Source organism: Scylla paramamosain, chromosome 5 (assembly GCF_035594125.1).
Source record: "Scylla paramamosain isolate STU-SP2022 chromosome 5, ASM3559412v1, whole genome shotgun sequence".
NCBI classification, from domain to species: Eukaryota; Metazoa; Arthropoda; class Malacostraca; order Decapoda; family Portunidae; genus Scylla; species Scylla paramamosain.
Window position 1 is genome coordinate 36,148,610 of NC_087155.1, and position 12,611 is coordinate 36,161,220.

The window sequence follows — 12,611 nt, forward strand, 5'->3', positions numbered from 1 at the left end:
ACTGTAATATGATAGCTGTACCATGATTACTGCAAATTTAAAAAAAAAAAAAGTACAGAAATGAAAAGGAAGATACAGAAGGTAAAGAGATGTTGGGATTGAAGAGAAGATAATGATGATGGGAAGGTAGAGAAGAGGAAGGAGGAAGAAGATACAGGGGATGAAAGGGGAAGAGAGATATTATGAGGTATAACTGTGATGCCATCTGTCAGTCTCTCTCTCTCTCTCTCTCTCTCTCTCTCTCTCTCTCTCTCTCTCTCTCTCTCTCTCTCTCTCTCTCTCTCTCTCTCTCTCTCTTGCTCGCTCGCATGCCATTACTGTGTTGACCGAATGGTAATAAAACTCACTCTCTCTCTCTCTCTCTCTCTCTCTCTCTCTCTCTCTCGCGCGCGCGCGCGCGCGCGCGCATGCCATTACAGTGTTTGTTGACCGAATGGTAATAAAACTCTCTCTCTCTCTCTCTCTCTCTCTCTCTCTCTCTCTCTCTCTCTCTCTCTCTCTCTCTCTCTCTCTCTCTCATTTCAATGAATACCACAACACTTTATCATTTGAAATTACGAAAAAAAAATTTCTTTTCCTCCATAAACTCGTACAAAGCATCTCCACACACACACACACACACACACACACACACACACACACACACACACACATTGTAATTCAGGTCGTCACATTCATCAGTCCCGCAAATTACACGGCACGACTCGGAGAATTAAAAAAACTCGTGAGTTATAAGAGGAAATTGTAGGGCCGGGACGGGAGGAGGAGGAGGAGGAGGAGGAGGAGAAGGAGGAGGAGGAGGAGGAGGAGGAGATTATAAGGGAGGTTTTAAAAAGTGGATGTATAAAATGTTGATGGTGTACGTGCATTCATTGGAGGTTTTAGTGTGTGTGTGTGTGTGTGTGTGTGTGTGTGTGTGTGTGTGTGTGTGTGTGTGTGTGTGTGTGTGTGTGTGTGTGTGTGTGTTATTTGCCGTTGTTCATTTTATCTTCCTGCCTTTTTTTCCTATTTGTCTTTAGTTTTACATTTAGTACAGTCATCGTTTTCTTTCCATTAGTCTTGTTTCGTTTCAATTATCATTTTCCATCTTTTCTTTCCTTCTCTCCTCTCTTTTTTTTATCTTTATTTACATTTATGTTACCGTCCCGTTTTTTTTTTTGTTTTTTTTTCACTCTCTCACGTCTTCTTCCCTTTCAGTCTAAGTAAGCGTTTATTTGCCCGTACGTCTTCATCTTCCTCGTTAAGTGACTAAAAACTTTTTTTTTTTCCCTCCCCTTGCTGGACGCCTGAATTCCCACCACGTCACGCTGCAAGTTTATCATCAGTACAGGGCGTAACCTCATATCTCTCTCTCTCTCTCTCTCTCTCTCTCTCTACAGATCTTAGTGTCACCTTTTCTTCATCTTTTTTTCTCTCTCAAGTACTTCTTCCTTCTTCACTCCAACCTTCGTATTCTTTCCCCTCGTTTCCACTGCACGGTGATGGTCTGAAGTCATGCATCATTAATACTCACTACTACCAGAACCAGAGAAGTGATAGATTGTTAGCAGACTCCGGAACCCCCTGACTGCCTCTGCATTTCTCTTTGCACGTTGAGTGAAACTTTTTTTTCATTTTTACTTTCATTTATTTTATTTCATTTATTTATGATTTGTTTACTTTATCTTTGTTTTTGTTTTCTTTTATTTATTGATTATTACTTTTTATTTATTAGTTTATGTACCCATTTATTTATTGACCTATCATTATTTATTTATTTATCTTAACTTTTCTATATATCATTTTTTATCTATTTATTTACTTTTTTTCCTTGGCTCCTCATGCAAAGAGAAAATGAATAAATAACAAATACACTCATAAAAAGAACCAGAGGACATGTGATTCAGGGAAGACGCTTAACACAAAGGTAGCGAGAGGGAATAAGATCCGACTTTTGTCCCACGACTGTATATATGTATGTAAGGACCTCTCCTGAGCACCCTGTACTTCGCGGCACGCAGGGGGACGCCGCCCACTAACTAATCAGAGATACGATCTAAGTAATGCCCAACTAATTGTATTTTAACGCCACGTAATTCCGTTCAGGCCAAACAAAAAAGATACTGTAAGGGTGCCTTGTTACTTATGAGGGCTGAACAAGGGGCATATTTCGCCTCTTGCATGTTGTAATGGCAAGGTTGTGTGTTTTTCTCTCCTCTTCTATCTAACTCGCATAGTACGTGGCCGTTGTGTGTTGATGGTGAAGGTGGTGAATCAGGTGGTGGTGGTGATGGTGGTGGTTCTGTGGGGTCATCGTCTTTGCTATTACCACCACGTCTCATTGGCTATACCATTATCATCACCATCATAGCTCTCCTCCTCCCCCACTACCAGCACGCCTCATCTCCTTCACCACCACCATCACTTTCTTCACGTTTTATTGGTTACATACCTCACCATCACCGCTACCAACATGCCTCATTTTCATCATCACCACCACCACGCCTCATAGCCTTCACTACCACCACTAACACCACGCCTCATCTCCATCACCACCATCACCATCATCACCACCCAACACGCCTCATTCATTCACCATCACCACAACTCATCTCTTCCACCGCTACCATTATCACCACCACCACCACCACTACCAACGCGCCACGGTAAACAAAGAGTCAGTCTTCCCACAGCATCACGCGGCAGTGCTGGGAATGTTATTGTACTGACACTTCAAGCTATCTACGAGCGGCCAGTGTTGTTTGGAGAAGAGTTCCGTGTATGGTGGGAGTGTGGCTGAAGTACAATCGAGGTCATATGTCCTGTATCTACCTCTCTTCCTATACGTTCTCATGTTTTCTCTCAGTTCTCCAGTTTTGCATAATCCATCTAGCACGAAACATGCCTATCTATTTCCACTGGTCATCCTCATCCATAAAGTAATCCTTCACTCTGTACGGTAACTATCAACACCATCACCACCGTAAATAAGTCAGAGTATTTAAGGGTGAAGCAAAAAGTAAAACACATTGTAAGTAGGTACAATTAGTTACTCGACTTCTGACCACGACTGTGCATATATTCTTTTTGTCACTGATTTATAGTGAGGAAAGCCCTACAGAGTGACACAGAGAGGAGAAATCCACTTTCCCCCGAAATGAAGGTGATCATAACACTTAGATATCTTGCTGCTGGGAAAAGCTACTTTGAAAATGCAGTTGTGCAATAATGGCCTCGGGGATCGTTGAGAGAGCCATCCTTGCCACCAAACCATTTGAACACTGTGTTTACATTGAGGCGCTCCTACGTGATCACGTTTGTAATGTAATAATAATAAAAAGCAACATGATGCATTGTAAAAGGCTGTAAGTCAGAGGTAGTATTCTTAAACGCTTTGGACTCTTATAAAGACTATTAAAAGTCACAGATAAGTGGTCGGGCTTTCTTGAGTGCTTCCTCCCTTTCATGGATGTGGAATCGTTCTTAACTAACCCTAAACTCGTGAAAATAGTTTTAAAATTCCGAAATAACTTCCCCGGGCCTGCTCAAAATAACAGATATTATTAGTTTCATTATTATTATTATTATTATTATTACTATTAATAGTAGTAGTAGTAGTAGTAGTAGTAGTAGTAGTAGTAGTAGTATTGTTATTGTTATTATTATTACTATTATTATTATTGTTGTTGTTGCTGTTCTGGGTGCTCCCGTTAGGTGTCGCCACAGCAGATCAACCTTTACCAACATTCAGTCTTCCACGCCTTCCTCAGTCACACTCATTATACGTAGGTTTTCTTTCATTACACCCATAAACCATCCCTGACGTAGACCTTCCTCTCTTTCCCCTGCCGAGTAGATCATCTCCAACATTCTCCTCCCCACATCCACCTTGTCTCTCCTCCTGACATATCCAAACCACCACTCGTATCTCTAACCTTCCTCCCAAATTGACATACATGTATTGAACCTCTAATGTACACGTTTTCGATACACCAGAGGCACAATAAGATGCCAAAAATGCTTAAGGATACAATCACAGAGCACTCACCAGCCAGCCAGACGTCACAGACTTCTCGGACACGTTGACTGCCTTGTGTATACTTCCCTCTCCACCTTCAGCAGATGTTGGGTCCAGTTCGACTCACTGATCGTCACCAGACCACCGTGGGCAATGCCGTCACTCACTGTACGGTTATTTGTACGCGAGAGGCACTGATGCGGATGGCGGATGTGGGAAGAGTGCTTTACCATGAGGAAAGATTTGTACGTACTGCGCTTGACTGAACCAGCAGTCTCGAGATAGTCTGGTGCCCCCCCCCCTCTCTCTCTCTCACTCTCTCTTCAACGGTGTAATAGCGTTTCATGATTTCTCTAACAGTGGGTCATAGGAAGGAAAGGAAAAAAAGTGATGACAGAGACAACAGGAAAGGAAAAAAAGTGATGACAGAGACAGTTATGATAAAGAGGAGGAATAAAAAAAACATGTGGTAGTAAAAGCGAGGAAAATAAAAAAAAAATGGATGATAGAAAAAAATAGGAAGGAAAAAAATAAACAATGATGTGACGATAGTGAAATTGAGATAGAGGAAGACGAAAACAAAATTAAGGTGTAAAAGAATAAGAACAACGGAAAGAGAATAAATTATATATGGAGTGATGACATTAAATTTTTACAGCTTCCTATATCCTCCTCTGGCCAAACGCAATACGGAATATTTCCTCACGGTATCTAGCACAGTTTCTCCCCTCAGGACGCGGCAGACCACGAGGCGCCGAGGAACACCCGTGACTTACTAAGACTGAGTGCGGTTCCGGCCCTCGGGTTCCCATAGGTATGAAGCCTCAGTTTCATAATGTTTGACGCTTTGGAGCTTTGAACTCATCTGGTGTATTTTTTGCTGGTTATTTCCTGCTCTCTCTCTCTCTCTCTCTCTCTCTCTCTCTCTCTCTCTCAGGAAGACAAACGTAGGGTATCCAAACTTTGTACATCGGTCTTATTTTTTGTTCAAGCATCATTACAAAGACTTTAGAGAAATATAGTAGAAAGGCAGTTCATCTTTGTACAGACTAACAATACTGTCTAATAAATTAACACGATCTTATCATTGCTTTGGTAAATATATACATTATTTACATACATAATGAGACACACACACACACACACACACACACACACAACTATACATTACAAATGATTCTTATACCCGTCAAAAAAAAACGGGTTGTTTTTAAGAAAATAAAAAATCATTCTTCATCACTTCACGGCTGAAGGAACAAAATGAGTATACTGAATTGTCTACACAAACACAAACGTACACATAATCACATACTCTCTCCTGCCTATGTATACCAAAGTTGTACACACCTCTATGCATACACTACACGTATACGCACACACGCACGACAAGTTGGGGCAGCGGGGCGTGGGAGGCACTGGGCAGGCAGATTATCAGTGGCGCTGCAGCTCTCCACCTACCCAAAGCCACGCCAGCGATGTCCTCCACGAAGAACACTTTGTGATGCACCCCAGCAGGGCCACTCAGGACCCGCTGGGGACCCGAAATGCAAAGGCACAGTCCGCCTGAACACACACGAGAGACAGAGACTTAAGGTATCAACTTGTTCTCCTTTTCCTGTTCGCTGTACATCGGAGAGTACTTCTCCTGCGTCTGATAGTCCTGCATCTCCTGAAGACCGCGCCCTTTAGTCTCAGGCACTAAGGACACTGTGAACACCAGACCAATTATGGAGATGCCCGCGTACAGCCAGAAGGCCCCGTACAGCCCTAGCAGCAGCTGGAAGTCGACGAAGGTCTTCACGCTGGCGAAGGAACACGCGTAACTCACGGAATTCGCAATGGCGCCAAGTCCGCGGTGCTTCAAGGGGAACAGCTCGCCGATGTAGATCCAGGAGATGGGGGAGATGCCCAGAGCAAAGGCCACCTGGAAGATGAGCGCGCAGGTGAGGGGGATCCAATCCATGCGGGCGCCAGCGTCCACGCCGTTATCGCTGCCCGTGACATACAGGAAGGTGCCGAAACCCGCCAGAGCCGTGGACATGAGGAGGTTAGAGACAATCAGCAGGGGCAGGCGACCCACGGTGTCGATCAGCACGGACGACACCATGCCGGCGAGGATCTGCAGCAGGCCCACCACCACGGCGGCGCTATACGGGTTGATGCCCACGAAGGCCTCGCTCAGGATCGGCACCGCGTAGAAGTTGAAGGCGTTGGCGCCGCTGAATTTCTGGAACACCATGAGGCCACAGGTGATGAGGACGGGCTTGACCAGGTCACGGCGCCACTCCCTGTAACACGTGACCTCAGAGTCCTTGCGCATGACCTCTATATTGGCCTTCATGGTGTCCAGCTCCTGGGTCACATCCAGGCCTCCTCGCAGCCACGTCAGCGAGGTGGCGGCGTCGTCTTCGCGGCCGCGGTACAGCAGGTAGCTCGGTGTCTCGGGGATGAGCATGAGCGCCAGGAAGAGCAGCGCCGGGGCGATGGACGCCACCATGGCCAGTTGGCGCCAGTCAAGGTACACGCCAAGCAGGAAAGACATAAGCATCCCCACGTTGGTGGTCAGTTTGGCCACCGAGCAGAGGCATCCGCGGATCTCCGGGTGGGCGATCTCGCTGATGTACACCGGCGTGACCAGCGACACGATTGCCGAGCAGATGCCGCACATGAAGGAGGAGGCGTACACCATATACACGCTGGAGGCGAACACCGTCAGGAGCCACGACAGAGCGAAGGGCAGGGACACCATTGCCAGAACACTCTTCCTGCCCAGTCGCATCGCCAGGCCGCTGGGAATGCCGCCGAAGAAAGCGCCGAGTAGAGATAGGGAAGCGATCCAGGACCCTTGCTCGGGAGTGATGGTGAAGTAGTAAGACTGCGTGCTGTTGGTGGGGGCCGGCAGCTGCATGGAGGCGAGGGCGGGGGAAGAGTAACCTTTGCCCAGACCCGTCGCCAGTGGTCCCAGTGCCACGATCAGCGTCGCCACAACCTGCCAAAAATAAAGAAAGTAGGACGTGAGAACCGGTTAACATCATAGCATTAACACTGTATCTATCTAAGTCTATCAGAGTGTCAATCTAAGTCTATCATACAGCAGTGTCCGCATCAAGACGCACACCAGTACTGAGGGGTGCCGGGACCAGGGGACGGAAGGTTGGGAGGCGAAGCACCAGCCCGCCCTCCTGACGTGCCACATGCCCCGCCTCGCCATGACGTTGTCCAGTCCTCGCTTGGAGGCTACTTGAGCATAGCCAGTAAGTAACTGCAGATAGTTAGTGTGACAAGAATGTGGTGTAAAATTATTGCAGTTTAACATTCACGACGCAGTGTCCATCACATGGACGTGGACCATGTGACTGCCCCGCGCGTTCCCTTTACCCCAGGCACCGCAGGCAGGGAGCGTCACCTGCGCCTCAAAAGGACAGAGTCAAGGATAGAAAACAACACTCCACTCCTTCTGAGGGTGTCTGGGTATGCTCCCGTGCTGGCGCTTGAATAGTAAAGACCACCTCGACTCCCCCTTACTCCGCACGGTCCTGCCCTCCGTGTGTGCGACGCCTGCCTCACATCACGCCACACAGAGCCTCGTGCAATACAAGCTGAACGCCCTGCTCTGCTTATTTTAGTTTATTATATTTTAGTAGCACTGTGACGCCCGCTGAACCCTGACGCACCTGTTATTTCCCTCACCAGCTACTTTCCCTCAGTACTCCTGGCTTTCCTCCAGTATACGTGGCTAGTCCCGAGCTTCCTGCCCACCTCCTCTTCCACCTGTTTGTCTGGTTAACTTGTTATTTTTTAGCAGATTCACTCCTTTATTTCTCTATTTATGTCACAACAGACTTTATTCTTTTATTTATGCAAACCTACTTTCACTCTACAGATTTTTCTTTCCTATATGCAAACTCACTTTTACCCCAGTTCAAATCTCGCAGACAAACCCTAACTAAAAATAATAAACAGTAAAATAAGAAAGAATATGTATGTAGCCACACAACAAAATCCACACAACAAAATAACAAATAAATAAATATAAATAGATAGATAAACCAAAAACAGACGCGCCTTGACAAAAAACCACCGAATTAATTAAGATTCACACGGGACAACCTGAGCCGCGCCTGGATTGACGGGCTGACTGACTGGCGCTCTTAGGTTACGTGCAGGAGTTTCCCACACGACTGGTCTTCTAATCCGCCCCACGGTTTGCACGCGCCCCTCGCCGAGTCACTCGGAGGGATCTTGGGAACCTGACTCTGGGATTGACGACTCTCGAGGAGACATTAGTCCGTTTAGTACTTCAACTCCAAGACTTTACAATATCACTAGTTGTTGGTTAAAATATCACTAGTTGTTGGTTGAAATAGAGTAGATAAAGATATACGTTGTCGTCTTCATAAAAAAAAAAAAATGCTTAGGTCTTTATTTTCTAGATAGTTATTATTATTAGTATTACCATGATTGCTTAGATTAGTTTTTCTTCCCGTAGCGCAACTCATGACAAAGTTGTCTTCACGTAGCACAAAAAAAAAATCACTTTTTTCCTCAATTCCCAAAGAAGTATAAAAAAAAAAAGCTTTTTAATGAATACGATAAAATGTAGCAGTTTAAGTATAATTTACAAAGATCATTTCTAAAAAACCCTTCATTACAAAAAATAAATCAATAAATAAATAGAATAAAAAATAAAAATTAAAAAAACATCCTAAACCAACAATTTTCCTTGACGGCATCCATAATATAAAAAAAAAAGTAAAATAAATAAATAAATAAATAAAATAAATAAAACTGAAGCCATGGCACCGAGAGTCAACGACCATCAAGAATTTAAGTGAATGTTGTGGGAGCGCGAGATGGTGTCTGGCATCATTACCTCCCTCTTATGGTCTCGTGCTGGGGGAGTGACCGCACAAGGCCGCGCTGTATTGCCCTACATCGCTTGACGTTGGTATGCTTTGCCTTCATTATTTCCTCCCTTCATCTGTCTCCTTAATGTTGCTGTACCGGGTTTGTGTTACTTCTTATTTTAGTACTGCGTCTCCGTCTATCTTGTATTCGTGTTTGAAGTAGTTCTATTACTGTTCATAAAGAAAGAATGGTGAAATTGGAGTTTATCGCTGTGTTTTCATTTTCTTGCTTTTATATAGAGTGTGTTTCTGTTAGTGTTCATATAGAAGGAATGATAAAATATTGAGGATTTATCATTATATGTTCATCTAACTTGCCTTCATGCTAAGTAGTAGATCTCTCTCTTATATTGATTGTGTTTCTGTTAGTGTCTATATAGAAGGAATGATAAAGTGTTGAGGATTTATCATTATATGTTCATCTAACTTGCCTTCGTATTCATATGGAAGGAATTCATATGGAAGGAGTGGTACAATATTAAGGGTTTACCACTGTACTGATATATTTATGTTAGGAAGGAAGGAATAATAAGATATTGAGGGTTTATTACTGTATGTCGATTTACCTTGTCTTTATGTTAAGTATAGCTCTATTATTGTTTACATGAAATGAATGGTAAGTTAAAGTGCAGTGTTTATCATCGTGTGTTCTCTCTCGTCTTCAGCTTTAACTTGGATCTATATGGGAGTGTTGTTTTTTGCTGGCCTTTCACACCTGCCTTGCATATCTTATTCCCTCAATTTTGTTCCTATGCTTACTACAATAATAAACGCAAGAATAATACTGAGAAAAGGATCACACTACCACAATAAAATAGAATTTAAAAAATATCAAGAGAAGGGGAAACGCACGCAATCCATTCTAGATTATATGCCTAGCGAGGAAGCTGTGTAGTGCTGGGTAGGTAGTGGGCGGCCCTGCATTGCCCGCACGTGAGGCAGCGTGAGCGTCACACCTGAGGGCTGGCGGGAATAAGTTCGGGGAGGGTTCGGTGCTGCGGAGCGTGATTGGGGAAGGGACAAGAACACATGACATAGCCACCTGATATTCTACCCTATTGCTCTCCTGTCACTGTTTTCACCCCGTGTTACAAGTTAGAATTAAAAGTCAATATATCAGTGATTTTGTCAGTTTTCATCGCTCAGTACTTTTCTTTTCGTTAATATTAATCGCCTAAAAGTTATAATTAAAACTTAACCATCAGTCATTTGTTTTTCGTGCAAGTATTACAAACAAGCCATCTTACTCCTACTGACAAGCGCTGGAAAACATTCAAGTATTCCCCGTCATACAACGTAAAATGGAAAACGTACGCATTTCAAGCCGCGTGAGTGATGACTAACCTGCCCTCTTACTTTCTTTTTTTTCTCTCTCTCTCTCAGTCGCAAACCTGATTATTAAGCAGCACCTTCAACCCTTGATTCCGGCGCCTTCCACAGCCCGGTTATGTCAGGTTAATGCCCCCCTGGTGAGAGAGAGAGAGAGAGAGAGAGAGAGAGAGAGAGAGAGAGAGAGAGAGAGAGAGAGAGAGAGAGAATGTGCTGGTAAGGAGGGCAGCAGTCACAGCGGATTAACTTTTTTTTTTCCTAGCCGCTCAGAACATGAATGTGTACTTGCGTCGCTCTTAGGCCCGTATTCAGAAGCGCTCTGCTCTCTCTCCACGACTATTTTCAAAAGCCACGGAGACAATTAGCTGGGTTTTTCTAGTGTGTTTCTCCTGTTTATAATTTAGTAGTCTTGTTAATTTGTAACTAGAACCATAAAAAAAAAAAACACCATTCAAAACCCTTATAACTTCAGCTATTAGAATCTTCTGAATGCAGTGGAAGTGCAGCGCAGAAGTGTTTCAGAATCTCGTAATCTCAATCGTTTTCTTCTCCCATTAGGACTGTTTGTAAAGGCCACGGTTCAAATGAGTGACTTTCAAGTTAAACGAAGCAGAAATCTTGTTAAACTATCACTAGAATCTAAAAACTACCCTTGAAACTCCCAGTAACTCCCTGCTATCATCTACTGCAGCCTGTTAAATGTAAGAGATAAGAGAACGGAAAGTTTAGAAACGCTTACTGCTTGCCCCTCCCAGCGAGAAAGCATGACTCACACCAGGATTGCTCCCCTACATGAACCGAGTGTCGTGTAAGGCGTGAATTGTGCCCTCTGAGCAGTGACCTTTGCCCTCTCTTGCACCCTCCACCACCTCCACCGCCTCCGCCTCCGCCTCCGTTACCACGCTCCCGATCCGCCTGGGTCTTGTATCCTTATGTAGTTCTCTACTTTCATCTGGTCTCCTGATTTTGATCCTCCCTTGATATGCTAACCAGTGATCATTGCCATTAGCATTACTGCATATTTCTACATTCCTATACACACACACATACACACACACACACACACACACACACACACACACACACCTCTCTCTTTACTCTCACAACACACTCAAACCTCTTGATCTCCCCACACCTCACATCATTAACACACCTAAACACATACATACACACTTACCTCCACAACACAGACACACACCACTTAATCTTCATAACACACCCAAACCTTCGCCTCCACAAACTCCACAACACAAAGCCACACACACACACACACACACACACACACGTGGCCATCTTTCCTTCCTTCTTTCCACCCTTCCTCCCCGAGCCTCACCTGGGTCAGCCGCTGCGGTCTGTTGCTGTAGATGAGGCTCAGCGTGGAGCTCGCCATCGCTGGGGTTGGAGGTTCACTCTGCAAGCGTGAGAGAAACAGGTGAGTCACTAGTCAGTACAAAACATAGATAGTGGCTGTATACTGCCCTCATTTTGTAATATTCTTGTAACTTTATCCTCGTTTTTTTTATATATGATTATATACATTTTCTTCATTTTCCCGTCACATTACTCGACTCGACGTCATGTTTACAGTACGTAGCTACTATTATGCATTTATGACAGATGATCACCGCAAAACGCTCTTCAGACCAAGTAAATAAGTTAGGTTGTGTAAGCTTTGCTCCGACACTCTCTCTCTCTCTCTCTCTCTCTCTCTCTCTCTCTCTCTCTCCTCTCTCTCTCTCTCTCTCTCTCTCTCTCTCTCTCTCTCTCTCTCTCTCTCTCTCTCTCTCTCACTGACATTTTTCCCTGCACTAGTTCCCTCCATCACCATTTATCCTCATGTCATTTTTTTTTTCTGTACTTCATTTCCCGGTGTGCTTCTCCGACACTACTCATTCTCACACCATTTTTTCCCCTTTTTTTACTTTTTTTTTTTTTATTTGTTTGTGTGTGGTTGTGCCTCTCCCGTCACAGAGTCAGCGAGGGAAAGCGACCCAAACGAGACCCCAAGCATCGCCAGCTAGTCTAGTGTAATGTCCCCAGGGAGCGTCACACCACCCGTCACCCCCACCGCCCGGACTTCCTCCACTCACACTGGCGCTAAATGAGGCTGAATGGCTCAATCCCCCGAGGTGCAATGGCCCGTGGGATCCCAGAGGTGCTAGGACGAAGCTATCACGACTGTACTAGGAAATAAACACGGTAAGCAGATATAAGAAGAGGATTTAAGACTGAAAAAGAATACTAAACACATTGAAAGTACACAAGTGTCGCAGATTATTAGACTTGTAATCACGGACATACTAAAACCACACGATACACGATAAACATCACACTTTTCTCATTATTTCCATTATATTTACTTGTCAATAACATTTTAT

The 12,611-nt window shown here is 44.4% G+C and overlaps 1 protein-coding gene across 3 annotated transcripts in view; it reads right to left on the bottom strand.

Annotated features, from left to right (window-relative positions):
- Positions 1-4,967: 4,967 nt before the first annotated feature.
- LOC135100902 (facilitated trehalose transporter Tret1-like) overlaps positions 4,968-12,611 on the bottom strand; it is a 57,428-nt gene continuing 49,784 nt past the window's right edge. For all 3 annotated transcript variants that reach the window (XM_064004454.1, XM_064004453.1, XM_064004456.1), the window contains 2 exons: positions 11,567-11,644; positions 4,968-6,986 (listed from right to left, as the gene is read on the bottom strand). In XM_064004454.1, coding sequence (XP_063860524.1) covers positions 5,586-6,986; positions 11,567-11,623 — 1,458 coding nt within the window. In that variant the 5' untranslated portion in view covers positions 11,624-11,644 and the 3' untranslated portion in view covers positions 4,968-5,585. The remainder of the gene's footprint in view (positions 6,987-11,566; positions 11,645-12,611) is intronic.